This window comes from Halichoeres trimaculatus, unplaced genomic scaffold (assembly GCF_033239565.1).
Source record: "Halichoeres trimaculatus isolate MK-OKI-2021-1 unplaced genomic scaffold, fHalTri1.1 fHalTri1_scaffold_14, whole genome shotgun sequence".
Taxonomy (NCBI): domain Eukaryota; kingdom Metazoa; phylum Chordata; class Actinopteri; order Labriformes; family Labridae; genus Halichoeres; species Halichoeres trimaculatus.
Window position 1 is genome coordinate 13,274,459 of NW_027437192.1, and position 21,330 is coordinate 13,295,788.

The following is a 21,330-nucleotide window of genomic DNA, read 5'->3' on the forward strand; positions in this document are numbered from 1 at the left end:
ATGAGGACACAGCTGAATTTCATATGAACTGGTTATAAATGCCTGTGCACATGAGGAGAAATCATGGAGTACAGATTTGCATACTCTACTTTTGATTATTTTTTGTTGTATAAAATAATTTGTACTTTATAACCTGCCTGTACAGTCTTGTATTTTTGCCAAACATCGGTTTAGCTTTTTGGAAACTTGATGTATCATGTGTAGCTAGTTGGTCCTAAGTAATATAGCAGCATCATCGCATGCCAGTCTTGTATTTGTTAGTTGTCGTTATTTATTTTTGATGTGAATGTTTTCCGTTACTTTAGTCTTTGATTTCAAGTTCTTTACATTTCAGTGATTTTTTTCCCCTTTTTCACATTAATGTAAAAAACTAACATTTCATTATAAAGTGTTTTACATGAGATGATTTATCCTGAAACATCTGAGGGGATGAAAATGGCACTTGGTTGTTGTGTAGCTCTCATGTCCTTGGCTGTGTTGAATAAAAATTTAATAGAAACATTTGCTTTATTTATGTTTGTCAATCAAAGAAATACTGTGACAATGCTGCCACTGTTGTTTCTGTGAAACTTCAAGAAGAGCACAGCAGGTTCCTTTGAGCTAAATGATAACATACCTTCTGTCATGCTAACAACACACTGATACACTGATACAAAGCTGCTACTTGGTGGGAAAACATTGCTTTGTGAATGCAAAGAAACTTTTTACAATGAGCATCAACTTTATTCCCTGAGTGTAATATCACACGGTATTACCATTTGAGTAACCCAGAGCCTAGTAGCAGGCCCGTTAGCTAGCGCAATATTTAAACAGAAACAGAGATGTATGCAGGCTCAAAAGCTGATTATTTGTCGACTAAAACAAATGCTGGAGCTTTTATCCATTATCTAATCATTTCTTTGTAACAAAGGACATTTTAAAGCTTTCATCTATTTATAAACTTTCATGTAATTGACTCTAAGTCAACCGAAGAGCAGCTAAACGCAACATATGATTTGATGACCGTTGACCGTTAGCTAGGCAAACCTAGCCTAACCTTTAGCCAGCTTTGTCATTTCCCCTCTCTATTTCGACATAGCTAGCTGTCATTAGCCCAGTCCAGTTGGCTGTTTTGGTGACTAAAGTAGTCTAGCTTTAGCATTTTTAAATTTTATTTTAAACTAAATGTAATGCGGATTTGATTTGTTCTGTCACGTTTGGTTTACATTACACTTCTTCTGGTGCTGGCCTTTAAAAACAAGGTCTTGGAGTAACAAAACTGCTCAAATGCTGAAAAGAAAAAAGCTAACAAAAGCTGTTAGGTTTATTAATGCAAACAGGCTGAATATCTTGTTAAGCCTGTTACCATGCCCACATTTTCTAGTTAGCATCCAACAGTGAGCCCAGGAGGAATTTCATTAGCAATGCAGGCATTTGGTTGTGAATGGATTAATGGACATTTCAAACATTTTACCTTGAAGATGCCACAAGAGGGAATAGTGATTACACAATATCAGTGACTGGATTTCATAGTTGGAGAGATAACTCTTTGACATCTGGTTTTCCCATTTTGTTTTTATTTGAATAACAAAATGGACATCCTACACAGAACACATTATGCAAGTTAACAATACAAAATCTACAAAATGATACAGTTGAAGTTTTTTTGTTCGACAGGTAACAACTGTACAGTATAAATGGATACAATACTGTTCTCTTTTTTTGTTTTATTCATCTATATTTGGCACTTGACCACAAGATGCTATTGAAGTGAAATGTGGGACTGAAGTACCAGATCACCTACTTTAAATGTGCAAGAAGCCCAGAGATTTTATGAAACAGTTATATTATCCCCCTAAAGTCACAAGTTTTCCACCCATAATCAGTTGTATGATATCATGGGGTCTTCAAATTAGCAGGGCCAAGTAGGTGTAAGTAAAAGCAGAACAGAATAGATCTTTCAGAAAATCCTGCAAAAACATAATGAGGTTGGTTGATGTTGTTTCTCACTACAGAGGTCAGTGCTTTGTTCTGTCAGTTAAATGACTGAGTCATAAAAATTAGAGTATCAGTAATCTTGAACCACAGAAGCACTCAGAGTTGAACAATTACAGATGTTTGTTTTCATTTATGAAAGATGAAGTCAGTTCATATTTTTCTTTACATACTGAACAGTGCTGAGGGCGATAAGTCCTAAAATATGCCCGAACAGCTTACAAAAGTTTAGGGTTTGTCCTACTATATAAACGATACCTTTTTTTTGAGCTGTAAGCAGATGTGGTTGCTAACAATCAGTTACATAACACTACCAAAAAAGTAAGAGATTTTAAATAGTTTGAGCCAAATTTCAGAGAAGTTAGAAGCTTGATAGGGGTAAAGTTAGATTATGGTGTCAGTAGTAAGGTTTGTTCAGTTCCCAACATTAGCTTTTTCTTTTGCAATGCAATTACACTTTGATGTAGATGTAGCATGATGCCTGTTTCAACAAAAAACATCATTCTTGTAGCCCCCTGTTCAGGAAAAACAAAGACTGCAAGTGGTTTCCGGCTCGAAATCAAACTGAGATCTATGTGAATTTTCTGTCAAGATGGAAAAAAAGCAATAGCAATATGTGTGGTCCTCTCCTTTTTATCGTCTCTAGCATAAATATGAGTGAATATACTGTACAACTTTCTTTCATATCGTATTTGTCAAGTAAAAGAAAATAAATTGTTTATCATCACATTCCAATAATTTATACGTCAAAAAATTCAAATGAAATATTTGATTGCGGCAAATCGCCACAATGTTATCACAGAATAACAGAGTAAAAGAATATATAAGTACATACTATATATTCATATAACATCTAACTTTTTTTGTTTTACTGATACGCTTGTTCAATCAAAGTTGAAGAAAAAAAAATCACAGCTCGGTTTATATTCATATGTCAAGTTCATGTGTTCATCACTAAAGTTAAAGTGTTAATATTTGTGGGTTTTTTGTGTATGTGTGGACACAGAACTTGGCATAAAAAGTCACTTTCAAAAGAACAGATGCTTGAAATCTGTAGTCATAATATCCCTTCAAGAAGAAGTGTGAGTCAGTTTTGGTTTGATGTAACATTCTTCCAAAATACACATAAAAAATGTCATCCTTTTCAAAAATTCTTCAACAGTTAAAAAACTAAATTACCCAGACCTGTCTACATGAGCCATACTGTCAGCTGTGAACACTAGTCCCAGACTCACATACTTCATTTCATCCAGTGCAGGTGTCGAGTTTGACAGCAATACTCTGAGAAAAGGTCTGACTGACGCCATCAACAACCCAAGTCGGTAAAAGTGAAACAAGAAATGAGCATGATTCCCTAAAGTAGAGAAAAATGCATTTAAAAACAACAACAAAATAACATAAAAAGAGACAGCGAACTTGGATTCGGCTCAGTGTACCTCACAAATCTGATGGATTATCCATGTTTGCTGTCCTCTTAGATCGAGACAGCACAGCTTTGATTCAGTGTTGAACAAGTCTTTGATGGGATTTCAGTCCTTTAGGTTAGATTTGTACCGTATCAAAGCCCCTCGTTGTCTGGAGATTCTGACCTGACATAGAGGCACATGTACAGTGTGTGTGCTTGTGGGTGTCTGAAAGAATATATGTGTTATTTGTAGCATGATGTCTATACTTAGATAACTGTGTGCTTACATGTTTGTGCATGTGCCTCTATAGCTCAAGTGACTGAAAGTCAATAATCTCAGGAGGGGTCAGCTGGGGTGGGTTTTTGAAGAAATTAATCAAACTTGAAGAGGAAAAAAGTCCAGATATCTACTGCCCAGCGCTGCTGGGGTCACACTGAAGCAGCCGCACGATGGAGGGGTCGTTCTTTGCTCCTTCAACAAACTCCTCAAGGGACAGTTTACCTACAGGAGACAGACACACACACACAGGAAAATTAAATCATATTCAAACACTATTCATAACAAGTTTTTTTTTGTTTTTATCTTAATGAGATAGTTTTCAGCTTTGTGATAATTTGAGCATAATTTGTCATAGTGAAAGTTTTGCTTCATTTCATTTGATAATAACATATCCTGGTATAACACATAATGTCAAAGAAATCAACATGAAACAGAGGTATGCAGGCTCAAAGGCTGATAATTTATCAACTAAACCAAAGGCTGGAGCTTTTATCCATTATTTGATCATTTCTATGTAACAAAAGACATTTAAAAGTTTTCATATATTAATAAACTTTCATGTAACTGACACCAAATCAAAGTGGACTGGTTTGAACCCTGTGTGTTAAATCTGGTGAAATCACACTGTGAGTTTTTAATGACGTTACGTGAAAGGCTTGTTTTGCTGTAAAGTGAAATCTCAGCTCACCATCTCTATTTGTGTCCATCTGCCTGAAGATCTTATCTGTGCGCTTCTCAGGTGTTGACTCATCCTCAGGCATCTTCATCACAGAGGACACCATCTTGTAAATAGCCTGAGGATGAAGAGGGAACAGCGTGAGAAATCACAGAGTGTAACTGGACTGGATTGTGACTGCATGCATCTGAACATCCACACGTCTCCCCCTGACGCAGGAGTCAAACCAGGCTGTATCACACATTCAGAAGAACATATCTTAATCAGACATGAACAATTCACCTCAGCCACACACAAGACAGAAAACAACAGGAACAACAAAGAGCTAAGAGCCCAATCTTGCTTTGTGTCAGTTATTGCAGCCAGAGAAGGAAAAGCAAGGACATACAATGCAATTTTACTTCAGCCGGTTTGTTGCAAAGAGACTCATCAGATAAGTTATCTCCTCTGAGAGGGGAAGGAATAAAGGATTACACTCATGTTATGTACAGCTCTTGTGCTGTGAACAGACACTTTTCATGTCTGAGATGCACTTCATGTTGTTAGACCAGGGTTGAATCAAGAAAACTGACACTGTCACACAGCAAAATGTTGACACTGGCAGCAGGTACCCTTCTATTTAATATCTGTTTCATTAATCAAAGGAAATGATTCTCATTGTCGCTCAATTGCTCTAAGAATAAATCAAGCCTGATCTGAGACAAAAAAAAAATTAATGTCTAAAGTGGAAGACCAAATAAATAGGCTAAGTATAATTGATAACTTTTCTGTCGATTAAGAAATAGATTGATCTGTTGTAATGAGGAGGCATAAGTGTAATATTTGGAAAACTATCTTGACATCATGTGACTGTCATTTTGTTGCTGTATTTGAGAAGATAACACTGAGAAAGATATAAGAATCAACTGTCTTATCTAAAAGTTCACAACAGGCATCTGCTACAATGATAAGATCAAAACTACTGACAGAAAATGAATCATTGAAACATCTGAAGTCATTTATCAGACGTTAACAGCACATTGTAGTTTCTCTCTTGACAGGGTTTACTGCTGTTCTGTTTTTAATGTTTTAAATTGATTATTTTTGTATTTATTTTTATTGGATTGAAAAAAAATGGTCTAGAAATAGCTTTGAATTAACTTGAGTGTTAGAGAAATGCAGCTGAAGTATTGTGGTGAATCTGCAAGTTATCTACTCTGATCATCAACATTTCCTGCAAAGTGATGCAAGAGAGTTTAATCATGTAACATCATCTTCTTCTTGTGTTTGAAAGTGCTTTAACCCTTTTTTAACCCTTTATAAACTTTTTTAAGCCCTGTAACAAGCCTTAAAGTTGCCCTGGCTACACTCTGTCCAATTCATGACTCAAGATCCTAAAAATCTGGGACTCTTCAATAAAAAATAACAAAGTGATGATTGAGTGGATACTTCCATGCTGTACAGTGTGTATTTCCAACATTACTTTATAATTGGTGTTTTTTTCATCTTATTCTAAACACAAGGTTTTTATTAGCAATTTTATGGACTCTGCACTTAGACCTTCAATCCAGTCTTGGACTTCAAGTTTTTTTTACTGTCATCCCTATAATATTGTTTCTGGACTGGCATGGACTCTGGCTTTACTTCGTGGTAGTGTGTATATTTATTTTTACTGTCTGTCTCATACTCTATTTTTTTTAATGAAAAGTTACACATGAAATTTATTAAAAAATTTGCTTGAGTATGACTCGCTCCTTTTAAATTTGGTGGTGTCAGTTGAATTTTTTTTTTCTATTCTAAAAATGGATCAAATTGTTTATGATGTCCAGCATTTCCCCTTTAGGAAATGTTTAAAGCAAAGAACAAACAAGCAAAGCCAGCATAAACGACGTAAACGACCCTTGCATGGAGCTCCATGCCGTAGATAATCTGGACTGACTTGAAGTGTGAAGGTATCCTTTCACATATACGCAAAAGAACATCGGCTTGGACAATAGGATTAGACACTCTTTGGCACATCGCTCACTTTAGCACCATGAAGTGTGATGTAACAGCATGTGAAGGGGATTGCGCTCCCTGTGAGTGTGTGCGTGTGTTAAAAGCTGCAGCAGAAGTCTGAACCATTCATCCAATAAGAGCGCCTGCTGTTTGTGAGAATCCTTGTTGTGAGAAAACATACGGTTGATGAGTGTGGGGAGAGAAAGTGTTTCCCAGAAGCGCGCAGTGACTGGACGAGTGCTGAGTCAATACGAGGATCAGAGGAGCAACCTCTCCCTCTCTGGAAATACAGCACAGCCGGTGCTTTTTTAGAGACGTCTGAGGGCCTGAGAGAAACTGCTGGTTTCTAAATTTACCCAGCAGCTGGTTTTCCTGCAGTCAAATCATGCAGAACTCTGGGACAGATGGATATACGGTGCAGCAGCTGGTGTGGATGGCTGAGCTAAAACATGACACTGCAGGAGTAGTTAAAGGAGCGAGGAACATGATGTTACCATGTTAGCATGCAATGAGTGACACTGACATGTGAGCTGTGAAAGCTAGAGATCAAGCAGAGGGAGGAACGCAAACCCACCGATACGATCTCCAGCATCTCCGCCTTGCTAATGTATCCGTTCCCGTCCAGGTCGTACATACTGAACGCCCACTTCAGCTTCTGGTCCAGACGACCACGAGAGGTCACACTCAGGGCGATGATGAACTCCCTGAAATCTATAGTCCCATCTCCGTTGGCGTCGAACGTGCGAAAGACGTGCTCCGCGAACTTGGAGGCGTCTCCGTACGGGAAAAAGTTGGCGTAGATCTTCTTGAACTCCTCCATGGAGAGAGCACCGCTGGGGCAGTCCCGCAGGAAGCCCTTGTACCACTCGGTGATCTCATGCTCGGTGAAGTCCGTGTTGTCCATCAGGTCCTGCATGACGTCGGGACGGAGCTTGCTGTTCTGTTTGCCCATGGTTGCTTCTTCTGTGGAGGCTGTGGGTGATGTGAGGACAGCGGCGATTTAGACTGTGGACAGGGAGGAGGGACGAGAGGGACACAGAGAGAGAAAGACTGTGAGAACTTATCTGAAACAACCATGAGAGAGAGCACACTGGAGGAAGGCGGGATGAAAAAACAGAGAACTTGCAATCATAAAGCACTTTGAGACATTTAAACGCTGGATTATCCTCAGAGTTTTACCCACAGTTTTTGTTTTGCTTTAAGGCAAAATAAATCCACTCACAAGACACAAAAATAAAGTCTGAAGCCGCAACTTCCACTTTGTGTCCCTTGGCAGCTGTAGAACAAGTTATAAACACACCATTAACATTTTACAAGCTGTGTGTGTTTGGTTTCTTTTAGCTCCAGCACCTTGGCTGCTTCAAACAAGGTACACCAAAATAAATCAGGAGGCGAACAGCAACAAAAACGCTCCATAAAGGGGAAAAGTTTCTCAAAATCTTTGCAATTACGAGCATCGCTGGAAAAAATGTTTGTTATTTACAGTGGTGTTACCTTTTAAGGAGAAAACTGACATTTGGTTTTACAAAAGGCATTCAAGACATGTCATATCCCTTTACTCCTTTTAGTGGCTGTTTTGAGAGTAAAACAAATTCAAGATGCACTCTAACTGCTGATATCACATAATCTTTAATTCTGTGTTCACATTTTACCTGATTCTGGGATCAATTAGTTTTACTGTCACTTTTTTTCTTTTCTGTAATCTAGTTGACAGATATGTGTACTCTGCAGAGATGAAGCAGAATTTGTGGTCGACTGCATCTGCACATCGAAGTTTGACTCCTCTGCACCAAATTTCGACACGCTGCACATCCACCACAGATGCACAACCACACCCACTGTCTCAGTGATAAAAGTGCAGCTGACGAGCTGAATGCATGTGGATGTGTCTGTGAACACCACTACCGATGCATCTTCCACTTCCTGCAGCTACTTCAACACCGATGTCTCTGAACACATTCACATCCTGGGTAATGAAAATTCAGATATTTTATCGACCCCATTCGAGTTTTGATGAGTCCTTTGAAGTAAAAACTGCAGAAAAGAAAACAATCAAGAAGCCGAGTCCAATTACTTTTAGTGCTTTCTGAGTGTCTAACCCACACGCCTCTGGATAAAGGGAGCAGTTTTAGAGAGCAAACGGGGAGCTGTAACAGTCAACAGAGGATGCAGTTCATCATCTAACCCTGCAGCTAATGCTCTTAGCACTTTCTGCTAGGTGCTGCTGCTGAGCTGTGCTCTCCTGGTTCAAGACAAGAGGAGAGCTATTCTAGGCTTAAGCGAGGATAATGACAGATACAAATCAGCCATGTCAGGTCAGGGTTACCGTACAGGTAGATTATTCCAGGAGGGGGAGAAATGATTTGCATTAACTGTGTTTTCAGGTAGGGTTTGTGGTCTCTCTCCGTTTCTTTGAGAGACGCCAGAGATAGAAACAGAAAAGAAATGAATCACTGAGTGTTCAGCGACATACTTAGTTGCTGTATTAGCTGTGTTATAACTCCTTTTCTAAGAAATTTATTATTAAATATCTACCTAATGACACAAAAACAGTTATACGTCGGTGTCCAACATACAAATGAAGATTGTTTTCAACCCCATTTGACTCATCTGACGTAGTTCCTCTCAGTTAATCCACTAATGAATCAATGAGGATTGAAAAGGAGCTGCCAATAACCCTGGGAAGTCAGGTTTTGGTGAATGGACTCAGCATGAATGAAGGCGCTAATAACAGGAAACACTCTGAGCAGAAATGCAGAGTGAATGCAGGACAATTAAACCCAAATCTATTCAGTGATTCCTCCTTTTTAAATGAAGCTGTTGTTGCACTTAAATTAATTCCTTCATGTTTTCCATTTCCATGAGTGTTGTTAGCAGCTAATGCAAAGCCTCAGCCGTTCCCTGCTTTTATTTCATGCTCACATGTTGCACAAACGACCAGCTATAATCCTTTAATTAAGTCAGAGTAAACATAAGCCGTGGTGATGTGGCGGCCTCCTCTTTACAAAGCGTCCCCTGCTGTTGCCTATGGTCCACGACCATGAAAGTGAGAACGCTGGAGCAGCATGAGGTGTAGATTATCACCTGTTTACACACTCATTACACCTCGAACAAAACACAGCAGCAGCCCCTCGTGTGAGAGAAGTGCATCTGGCTTTAAATGAGACAGAAGCAGGGCTAAATTTTGGTCCTTGACTGTTTTCCATTACCTGCTCTCTCTGCCAGCTCTATCCACGGTCCTAGCCTTTCTCAATTAAGCCTTAAAAGCCTCAAAATAAACCAGAAAAATAAATAACTTCGACTGTAGCAGACAGACCAGAATGAAGAGAGACAACATGGCAACATGGAGGCTGTTTAGCCCTGTAAACGAGAGATGCACAATATACCAGTATCAATATTGGTATCAGTAGATGTTGGTCATTTTTTAACATATCGGTATCAGACGATATTTACTCATTAGCTGCCGGCATTTTCAGAGCATCTTGAATGATCTTTCAAGACCCAAATAATATTGTTTTCTGTGACTTTGTAAACACCAAAACAACCTAAGAGTGGACCATTTTCTTTTATGTCTCTCTTCCTGTTTTTGATCCAAAAAACAGATAAAAACGTACTTTCTTGATCACATTTATCCCTCTGAACTACAACACATCATCTCAGATTCTTTTAACGTTTTTTTTGTTTTGTTTTTTTTACCAATACCGATATCGGTAAATATCAGTTTATAGCCATAACAACAGTATTAATATCCGATATTAGTATTGGACAAAATTTTCACATCAGTGCAACCCTTCTGTAAACCTTTCACTTAAAGCCAGAAAATCCTAATTGTTTGGAACCGAGATGTTTATTGAACCTTTAACAATATCCATCAACAAATATTGCTATATTATTTTGTTAATGATGTATTTTTTGACCAGTTCTTGACACATTGGGAAGGTTTTACTTTTTTTTTCTTTAAATATGCATTCTTTCAATGCAAAATTACTGTACCAAAAAAATTATTCCACATGATTTTGAAATCATTTTGTGTACTTGAATGCCAATCCTGAAAGGTCAGAGGGTTTAAATGGTCCTGTTTTTTCTTTATTTTGAAGCAAAAGACATGCACAAACAAACAACAATCACATTTTAAGCCTTTATCTGTGCCACACTGTAAAATTGTTTCATCACTATTTTTTGAAGTTATAAACAAAATGGAACAAATAAAAGATCAACAAAATAAAAGTACGTACAACTGACACACACCCACACTCTCCATTATTTCACCTGATGGATGTTACCTCTTCCCTCCAATAAGACCAATAAGTCCCTAAAAGAGGAGATAAACCTGCAGCAGTTCAATCAGTAAACAAATCACTGCAGTGATTTCTGGTCAAATGACTTTTTGTTTTTAAGTCAATTTGAAAACAAATAAAAATACATTTGTGAGAACACTTTGCATGTTTGATGGTTCAGTTAGGACCTCCATATGAACATAACTGAAACAGTTTTGTAGCGACTTGCTCTTTTTCATCCAATGGAGGGGGACTTATGCATGATTAAACCGCAAATCTGAACACAGAATCCTTCAAAACACAATTAAGTAATTAAAACAAATGATGCAAGTACATCACAATAACACAGAGGGAGGGAGATGACTCATTGATATTGCTTCAATAACAACAATAACAATATCTGAGCGATGATTTTTAACTACCCCCACAGCAGGACATAAGTAAGCATTACCAACCAACTGAAACATCGCTCATCTTATCAAAACACCCGAACATATCACAATAAAACTGTTTCAGGAGCTGATCTTGTCTCATTCTTACCCAACTTTTTTAAATGCCACTAAAAATCAACTGCACCACAAATCACACAAACTCACTTTTTCCTTTACAGACTCTCTCAAAAGCCGTTCAGTTTGTCATTCAAGAGGACAAGATGTTACCGTTTCACGTTTTTATGTTTCTGTGATTAAGATTCCCCCTCAAAATAAAAACAAATACACAGAAAAACATCCCTCTTATTGATCCATCACATGAGTGAATCTCAGCTCAGACATGGCTCACCTTTATAATATCCAAATAAATCATATCAGGGTTGTAAGACACACACTAACACACACGCCTCCTGCTATCAACCTGTCACTATTCATAGACTCAGACCTGATGCTGTGATCAGGACTCATGTTGTGCCATTTTGTGCTTTTTCTTTTCTCAAATGTTTTTTGTAGAGCGCTCCAATCATGACGGGGTCCGTGTTGTTCTCTTGACGACAATCACTCTGGTTCTTTTTGTCTGGCGTGTGTTAATCGCTGCAGAAAGCTTTTCAGTAAAACACTGGTCTTTGATTACGAGAAGCACGCAGCGAGACTTTCTGCATTAAGTGGTTTGATTTGAGCTGAGGTCCTGATCCATACAGGCTCTTTTAATACCAACGTTTGGACATTCATGTGGAGAAACAGAGCAGAGTGAGATGTTTGTGACTCTGTTAAGAAGGACAGGCTTATTGTGTTGTCATGGCTTGATAAACATTACACATTATTATTCTATTACTGTAAAAAGCTCTTAAAGGCTTATTTTGTCTAATTTGGCTTTTAATTTCGGGTCAACTTCACCTGTACACATCATTTTTCTGTCAAACTGGTTTGTTTTTGTTTGCAAGTTAAATTCCCACTTTAACTTTAGAAACAATATTTTGCTCAATTTAAGTGTCTGAGATTTTTTCTATCCCTTTTTTTGTTTAATTACGACACATCGTGCTGCGTCTTTCCCTGAAAGGAGCTGGTTTAGGGTTCGACTTCTAAACTTCTGCCTCTCTCGCACGTCTCTTTCTCTGTCACAAAAAAGCCCAAAACAGTCTTTAAAATAATAAATAAGACTCTTTTTTGAGACTGAAATTCAAAGTTAATTTAAACTTTTTGTGGAGAAACTTAAAATAAACAAAGAAACATAAACCAGACGAAAAAACTGCACATCCCAAACCCTGTAGCCCTTACCTCTCTACTTGTCTCTGTCAGTGGTGTCTTAGATATGAACAGATTATTAAATCCACCAACTATTAGTCTATGTTCATTATAATGGCTGGTTTAGTCTGTTTATATGACATTTTTTTTAAATACAAAGCCCAATTTTATGTGGTTGAGCTCCTCCACCCTGAAGACATAACACGTTACTGTGGCATGGACATGAAACATCTTTAAGTTTTACATCAAAGTTACATTTTTAACAGCTCTCTATACATCTCTATTTACAGAAAGTATTTCATTTTTTGCCAGTTAACCCTAACCCTAACCCAGAGGCAGAGTTTTGAAATAACTCAAGTGTGGCCACAACGATTTGTGGTTATTATCAGGCAACTTTTTGGCCAAACGAACCAAATTTAAAGCACATTAAGGCTTTTTTATTCACATATCAGTTGTAAAAGCACATGTGTTGGTGTTTCCACTCATTGAAATTTTCTTTTGAATTCATGCATCAGTGATGCTGGGTGAGGAGAACAGATAAACCCAACAAGGTGTCATTCCTCTCTGCAGGTTTTTTAATCTGCTGGGTGCAGTCGGTGTCGTTTTTGCATGCTGCTCCCTGTGGGTTTTTGTTTCCTCCCACAGTCCACAGACATGGGTGAGCTAAAATTTCACTGTTGATGACTTGTATTCTATAACTGGAGGCCTCTGAGTGTGAATGTTTCTCTGTTTCAAAGGTCATGCTGAGTTATAATTGCGGCATCATTATTTAAAGACATTTTGAACAACTGTTAATTCTCCAAGAAGAGACTTTTATATGTATTCTCTCTCTGTTTATTCATCTTTATCGACTCTCACAACCACATTAAAGTGTGTACAAGCGCTGCTTTCAGACACTCAAAGGGAAAGTGTTTCCCTCCATCCTCATCACTGTCCAACTCAGTATGCTGATGTGATGGTGGACAGATTCCCGTGACACAATGTAGCATCCACTGCCAACACTGTGAGCTCCTTCCCACTCCCTCTTGGCTGATGGTTTCCGTGTATTTTTAAAGAGTCGTTGACGAGATGAGAGCTCAGACCTTCACTGAACATCCTATCTATTTCTGTCTCTCAGAGATCACAGCCCACAATTAACCGCTAAGACTCTTACCTGCCCTGCCGCTGCTGCTGGCAGACCTGCAGCAGCTCTGTTACGTAACTGGGACTTTGACTAGTGGACAGGTCACATGGTGGGCCAAGTTTCTACCTCCTTGAACCATCTCCTGAGGTCAAGACGAGTCGGCGAACACCAGGTACCGACTGTTTTAACCTTCTGAGAGTCTGAGATAGCGGCTGGTGTGCAGGTATAATCCTACAGAGAACAGGCTGTTGCTTTCACTTTCTGATGACAGTGACTGTACACAAGATCAACCTGCTGGACCCCGTGACAGATTTAACACCTACAGACAACACCAGGCCTCAGTGCATCCTATTTATGATCAGTTTAAGACAATATGAGAAGAGGACATGGGCAACAGCAACAAAGGAACTGTCCTGTAATCGTTTCAATCAGGTATAAATGGTATCCATTCAGATTTAAAGCAAAAAGCAGGATGAGGGAAAGAAACTCTCCAAAAACAGAAACATATGACTTATGAAAGCAAAACTTTTCCAAATACCTGTTTTGGTGACTCAGACCATGTTTAAGCTTGTTTTTTAAAAAAAAAAAAAAAAAAAAAGACCGGTGTAGTCATCTTCAACGCTCAACCCAAACCCTACATTGCTACATTTACCAATATGTAAAAATTAGGGATGCACTGATCCAACTTTTCTGGTTCCAATACCGATACCAGTGTTAAACAATAACCTGCATGCCTAACTGTGGGAAAAGACTGGTAATGTTTTGGATAAAAGGCAAAAAAATGAGTATATGTAATTATCGCAGTTAATATTTAGTTAAACTATAAAATATTAAAATATTATCCAGCAAAAAAGCTTCAAAATGTACAGAAATTCTAATTTATTGTAAACTTTTATACCCTATAGACTGGTAATACATCAAAAAAGAAAGAAAGTGCATCAGAGGTAACATTTAAAATCAAGTGGCCAAGAGCGCTGGTAAAAAAAAAAAAAAAAAAGAAAAAAAAAGAAAAGAAAAGAAAAGTAAAAGACATAGAGCTGGTTGCTTGGATCAGCACCATGGATCGACCCCTTCCCACTGATACTGATCCAGCTTTGGACCCGCTATCAAGATTGGTATCTGTGCATCCCTTGTATAAACGCAGGAGGAGTCATTATCTGCCATCTTTGTTTGATATATTACAAGTAGAAAGCCTCTGAATCATCATTTTGATCAGCAGCTGCTGATTTGTTATATTGGTGCGAATCTGATTCTTCTGAGTATCAGAACTGAAATAATGTACATTTGTTATCCAAGTGAGAAAATATAATCTAGTTTTTATATTCTCTAATAAATAATGTTTGCCAAACTGCTTCAAAGGCAGATTTTAACCACCCATAAAATTAAATCAGTTAAAAAAATAATCCTGGTTCCAATCATTTACAGTTGAGCAGAGACTGTGAGATAAGGATGTGGTGCACATCTTTTGATAAGCAAGTTATCTGTACGCCTGCAAAGAGCTCTCTGTTTGATGCACCAAAACACTGGAGCTCACTTCCTCTCAGTCCTGGAAGCTGAAAGCTCTCAGTACTTTTTCTTGAGGAAACCAGAGAGCTGCTTTTCTAAACTGGAGTCTGCTTTTTTTTTTTTTTTTTACCAATTTTTTTGTATTTCTCAACTACCTGTAATTCATTTTCACTTTTGTTGCTACTTGTTTTTTGTTACTATGTGAAGCAGTTTGGGCAGCATGCTTTCATGTTATAAGGAACTAAATCACTAGCATCGAGATGAGTTGTAGCCTCAGGATTTAAATATTCTCTCTGTGATAGAAATTTCTGGACTGTTTGCTTGAGCCCATGCTTATTTTTCTAGGCTTATTTGAGAGCTTTTAAACCATCAGTCAGAAACAGGATAGGACAGTGGATAGAGATGGAAATTGAGGGTGCAGGTATATAGTCACAGGCTCCAATGATAATGATGATTAGACACTAACTTGTTCTGCTTTTGTATTTAAACCCAAGACGTTACTTCATTATGTATTATTTGTATTATTTAATGGACACTTTTGCCCTTGTAGCTTATTTTTTGTATTTTGTATCCTATTTGATAGTTGATTCCTAAAACAGGATAGATATTCCCTTACTTATCTCACAATAGAGAAATTTATATCACATCTTACTGCCTGTGATAGAAAAATGTGACAAACTGCCAGTTTGGATCAAGGGAAAAATCAGAAATCAAGCTGATCTAACTCTTAAAAAAAAGAAAGTTGAGAGTAAAATTACAGACACTCAACTGTTTTCCTTTTGAATATGTTTTCCTTACATTAACTTGACAAACAACATATGAAAGTGGCACCACAGTGTCACCAACACTCCACACTTCACACAAACTCCTCCAGCAGCCGAACACTTCCCTCATGTTTACTCCCTGAATCAGGGGCCCTCCACGAGACTCTGGCCCCAGAACATCTTGTTGTCTGTTTACGTAAGCAGCAGAAGTCTCCATTTATATCCTGCAGGTAAATCTGAACCTAAGAGTCCAGCAGATAATCCAGGGACAGAGGGAGCAGGAGAGGAGGCCCGAGGAGAGCCTGAGTGAATGAAAGACAGCAGGTCACAGGTAGCGACTTAATGAATGATACATTCATAACAAAAACAAGATAACTCCACCAGCACGCCACAGAGCTTAGACCCTCTGAACGAAACAGGAAAACAAATGTTGGAGCATCAAGAGCTGCAATCTGTTTCAGCTCAGCCGTGAGAAGATAATACAACATCGACTTTGTCTTTCTGTGAGAGGAACAAACTGAAACGACCACACACACAAAGACATGACCATCATTATCTCTGTTATTTACCCGCTCCCATCATCCTGTTCAAATTATCATCAGAGCTGGAAAAGGCTTACCATTGATTTTAAACAAGTTTAAAAACAAGACTAAAACATCTGTGACCAGAATCTGTTAAAAAGTGGTTCATAGCTATAGATCGCTCCTTATGGATTACGTTTCAGACATGTGGATGAAGCAGTAATGAAGATTTTTTGTGCCAATATCCAGTGCGACTCACTTCCTACAGTTTATTAAGTTTTTTTTTAATAGAGCTGCAGCAAATGATTACTTTATTATCTTTTTCTGGCTGTTGTTTGTTGAGATTAATCTGTTTTTGTCTCTAAATTTCCAGTAAAAACAGAATCCTAATCTTCCAGATGCTTCCAATATACTTCTTTGTCCAGTAACCAGAAATATCACAATGAACCCTGATAATAGTTGCTCATCTAAATTTGTTGATGATTTTTCTATCACAAAAGGGCTGCTTGTAATTACTTGCAAAATCTAGACTCCAAAAGTGTTCGTCTGCAGGAAGAGGGACCATTACAGACAGCTAAACCTTGCTGCATCGCACGTGTTGTTTCTGAAAACTTCTTTTTCATCCTTACCCTAACTCTCAAAGCATTTGATCAACAGTATCAGGGTCTGTTGGCATCTCACCTTTGACCTTTTGGGCCCTCTTCAACATGCATCTATCTGAAACCCTCTGGAAACCATCTGTTGGCTACAGTCCTGCTTGTGGTCGGCAAAACATTTCAAACCATCGTCCAACCTGCTGCAGCAGCACAGCATAGTTTTTGGAGCACTTTGGAGCTCGCGTTACAAATATCGTGAGGCACAGGCTCTGTGATGTGTAGGATGTTGTAGTGGCTCCTTGAATATCTGACTGCAACTCTATCTCCTGTGTTATTCGGTGCGCAGGCTGAGCTGCTCTACCACTGCAGGAGAAAATTAAAATCTGACTTATTAGGTGCCAGTTATAGCAATAATTCACAATATCACAAAATTCAAACAGACTGAAAGTGTTTTATGGCTTAGTTTCTCTTTTTTTACTGAGCATCCTTTGGTTTTTGGCTGAAAAAGCTATTTTCTATGATGATTTGACAGCACAGAAAACACCCAATTAAAAAAACAATCAACTGGTTGATTAAAAGAAAGTGCAAATATAATCCAGTTTGTATCCTAAAAAGGAGGCTAAAAATACTCAGCACTTACTTGAAACCAATCATTGCCTCACATTCGTGAAAAGACTCAGCATACTGTAATTCTAATGTTCATTGGTGGAATATGAATGTTGTAAAGTGCTTTGACTAAACTCACACAGGGATCCAAACACAGGTTTAATCAGAAAGACGAGTGACAAGTTAAAAGCATATTAACAACAGATTTCTTTATGATGTCTGCTGAGTGCTTCTTTTGTTCTCTGAATGTTGTTTAACATCCCACTCCATCCTTTCAGCCAGAAACCTGAGGCAGCAACTTCATCATAATGCAGCACACATGAGCTCCCATTGTCAGCCAGAGAGCTTTGTGCGTCAAGACGCTGCAGAAAAACCACAGTCATGACAGAGAAGCCATTATGAGCCGGCGAATGAGAACAAGATAAAAAAAAAAAAAGTGTCACTGACAACAACTGCAAGAAGGCAGGCATGGCCGCAAAACAGACTCTGGATTGGACAAACACACACACACACACACAGACACACTCTCACACACATATACACACTCACAGGAAATGGTCCCTGATTGCACGAGGGGGGCTGCTGTTTACTTTGCACTGAACATCGAACTGTGCCTCTCTCTGAACAACGAGTTTTAAAGACAAAAGGCTGCAGAGATGGAAATGTCAATCTGTCTGATGACTAAACACCTCCCACCCCTCTCTTCCAGAGATTTCTGCTGCAAAGCATCTCCAAAAATTGCAGCTTTCAAATCCAAAATACTTCCTTTTAAACCATCCAGAATATGTTTATTTCCGTCGCAACACTTATCACAGTATCAAAAGCTTTCTTGCTCTTTCTTTTGTTCACCCTAATCTTCCACTCATCCTTGTTTTCTCCCCAATCACTCACCCCCCATCCAGCTCTCTCTAAAAAAGCTTTAATTCAATTCAAAAGAGGCAACAACTGCTGTTACCCAGACGAGCATAACTACAGAGGATGCTGCCAGTGCGGTCAGTCTGGCCCAAAACAAACCCACAACACACCCACGCAGATGAAAATAGAACATCTGTTCAAATTTAGCGCATATTTGTAAGAGCTCAGCATCTTGAAATGTTTGCAGGGATGCTTTGACACCAAAGGGGGCTATTATCTGGACTCCACCCTGACTCTGGTCAGCACCTCTGCTGATCTTTAAATCTTCTTGTCATGGCTTCACAAGACAGGGGCAAGCATTTCACTTCTTTAAAGTTTTCTAAAAACATCTCAAACACTTTGTAAAAAGGGAACTAGTAGGTGCCAGTGTGTGTTTATGTTTATCAGCAGTGGTCCTCAAGGCGCGAGTCAAAGAAAGTAAATTTACTCAGTGAGGTCTCGAAATCACACAAACCACTTTGAAGGCAGCGAGCTTTCTATCATCTGTTTGTTGCTGTTTGTCCTTCTTTTAAGTCAAAACATGAAGTAGACATAGATTCGCTTTTGCAACCAATAGCTATTTTCAGAATAGTCTCTGTTAAGTCTATATACAGTAAAACAGAGCTATTTTATTTATAGAACTTGAGAAGAACTTGATATTATTGAAAACTAAATCTGACTACTCTAAAACAGTTCTGAATAAAAGTGTCATTTTAGTTATTCTGGAGATGGATTATTTTTTTATCTTCTCATAACTTATGTTAGACTCATAGAGAAATTTCTGTTGGTTGAAGAAGCTACTTGCTGTAAGTGTTTGGGGTATTTTTTTAAGCACCCAATCACTTGGTTGTTGGTGTATCTCCTCTGAATACTTCAGTTTTGAGGATATTGTATAACCTGCAAAGACTCAAATTTTTCAGAGCTTCTGGTTCAAAACATCTCACTGTAAATACACTATTATAGCACTGATGATGAGAGGTGTCAAGCTAAAATAACTATTTCAACCCACTTGCCTCCCCACAGCACATTAATGCTTCCCCCTCTCTCTGCTGCTTTAATCCACAGTCTGACTGATGTGTATTTGCTGAAATAAGATACCCACAACTCGCTCAGCCATGGCTGGAAGCTGGAATCCTTTTTCACTTCCTGTCCTCGGTCCTGCAATAATTAAATAAGGAGTGTGTACAGAGGCAAAAGACAAAAAGCACCGTCTTCACAGCTCCCCTGGGGGGTCCATTTAGGACAGGAAAAACAGCCTCATCCGATTAGACATCTAGGTAAAGCTTTATCCGCTGCTAGCATCTTGTAACACTGCGCGGCTGAAAAGTTGCGAGAAATCTGCAAGTATTTGTATTCCTAATCTATCATAAAGACGTATAAGAGTGTATGTTAGAGCTTCAATCTGATCGATGACAGCTTCAACCTGTAAGGTCATCTCACCTGAGCTGCAAGCAACAAAAAGAAAGTAACAGGAAGCGGACAAACTGCGAGGGAGGGACGGACACAACATGAGCGACAACTTACCTCGCGATGAAGTTGCTGTAGAGGTCCTGTTAAAAGTCTCTCTAATAGTCCATTACCTGGAGTGAAGGGCAAAATGTTTCAGCGACAACAACCGGCAGGCAACAGGTTGCAGGAGCCACACAGGAGCTGGAGTTTCCCGGCTGCTCTCAGACCAAACTCTGCCAAGCTTTTTCCCTGAGCCGCTGCACAGACTCTGCTTAGCTCCCACAGCCTCTAGTCGTGACGTCAAGCCTACTCGTCACATGGTGCGGCGGCAGCCAATGGGAAGCCGCGTTGTCTTGGCAACCAGAACCCAGCACCTGGACGGCAATTATTTGTAAGAAAAAAAATGAACAGAAGCTACAGACTTGCTGGCAATAAACAAAATCATGGTTATACCGTGAAAATATTTTGTTTCCAAAAAATCTGCTGTAAAAGAAAACAATTGTGGTCATTAAACCATAAACTGTTGCGTTTGGTACATGCTAACAGCACTAGTGGTAACTTATGCTCAATTATTCATAGATGCCCAAGTCAGTTGCACTTGCATTTCTAATAGGCTTCTTTTACACATCTATTTCGTATGCCATTTTATTTTCTTTAGTAAATGTACATTCTATTTGCTGTATCTTTTAAATCTTTTCATTTAGTGGTTTCTATTTTACCTCGTAATGCATTGCTTTACTCTCCCCCAAATCCAGTTGTTGCTAATTTGTTCTATCTGTTTACCACTGTATAATAATGTGTTTTCCAAAGATACTGCAAAAGAAAAACTAGAATGCCCAAACACTTCAATACCAAATGTGCAAATATTATTTCATGCAAAAGTATTTTTCTATCTATAGTTTTGCATGCATTATGAGTCTCTTAGTTGCCTTGCTGTTTTTTCCTAATAACATGTATGTCCAGCCCAGCCCTTTGCATGAATTATTAATACAAAGGTCAACAATATAGTGGATACATTTCATTTCAAAGAGTAATCCTCTACAGCCTTTCACATTTACTCCAGTACATATAGTCTGTTAGAGCAGCAACATCATAAGCTTATACATTTCAAAGTATTGCATGTGGATGACAATGATGAGAGGGATTATGGTGGTGATAACCCACCATGCATTTGCTGTGGCCCAGTACAAGCGTTCTCATGCAGGCACATTGGGAGCCATGCTTTGCTTAAGATGATTAGTGGAAGTCAAAGCCACGGGGCTTATTCAGTTGGTGTTCCAAGAGGACATTTTCTTAATGGCCTTATGAAGTACATTGAGAACCACTCCTAACTGCTGAGCAAGCAAAATCCTGCACAGATGGACAGATTCACTGCATTTAAACTAAAACATCAATATATGCATGCTTAATGCATACATCATCCCAGGTCTCTATTTGAACATTTTGTTGTTGTTGCATAAGAAATTTGCATCAATGTTAAAGTAACTTTAAGAGGCATTAATATAGGAGATGTATCTCAGGAAGGTTGCATTCAGAACAGATTGAATTATGTAACTGTGAAATTGCCAAACTTAGAGGTTAGCCAGCTTAGATGCATGAAAGGAGG

At 38.6% G+C, this 21,330-nt stretch overlaps 1 protein-coding gene across 1 annotated transcript; it reads right to left on the minus strand.

Annotated features, from left to right (window-relative positions):
- Positions 1-1,576: 1,576 nt before the first annotated feature.
- Positions 1,577-20,015, minus strand: LOC141802887 (neurocalcin-delta B). Its single transcript, XM_074686677.1, has 4 exons — positions 19,800-20,015; positions 6,887-7,317; positions 4,348-4,453; positions 1,577-3,881 (listed from the first exon to the last, which is right to left on the minus strand). The coding sequence occupies exons 2-4, from the start codon at positions 7,262-7,264 to the stop codon at positions 3,787-3,789; spliced, it is 579 nt and encodes a 192-aa protein (XP_074542778.1). The 5' UTR covers positions 7,265-7,317; positions 19,800-20,015; the 3' UTR covers positions 1,577-3,786.
- Between the last annotated feature and the right edge of the window lie 1,315 nt (positions 20,016-21,330).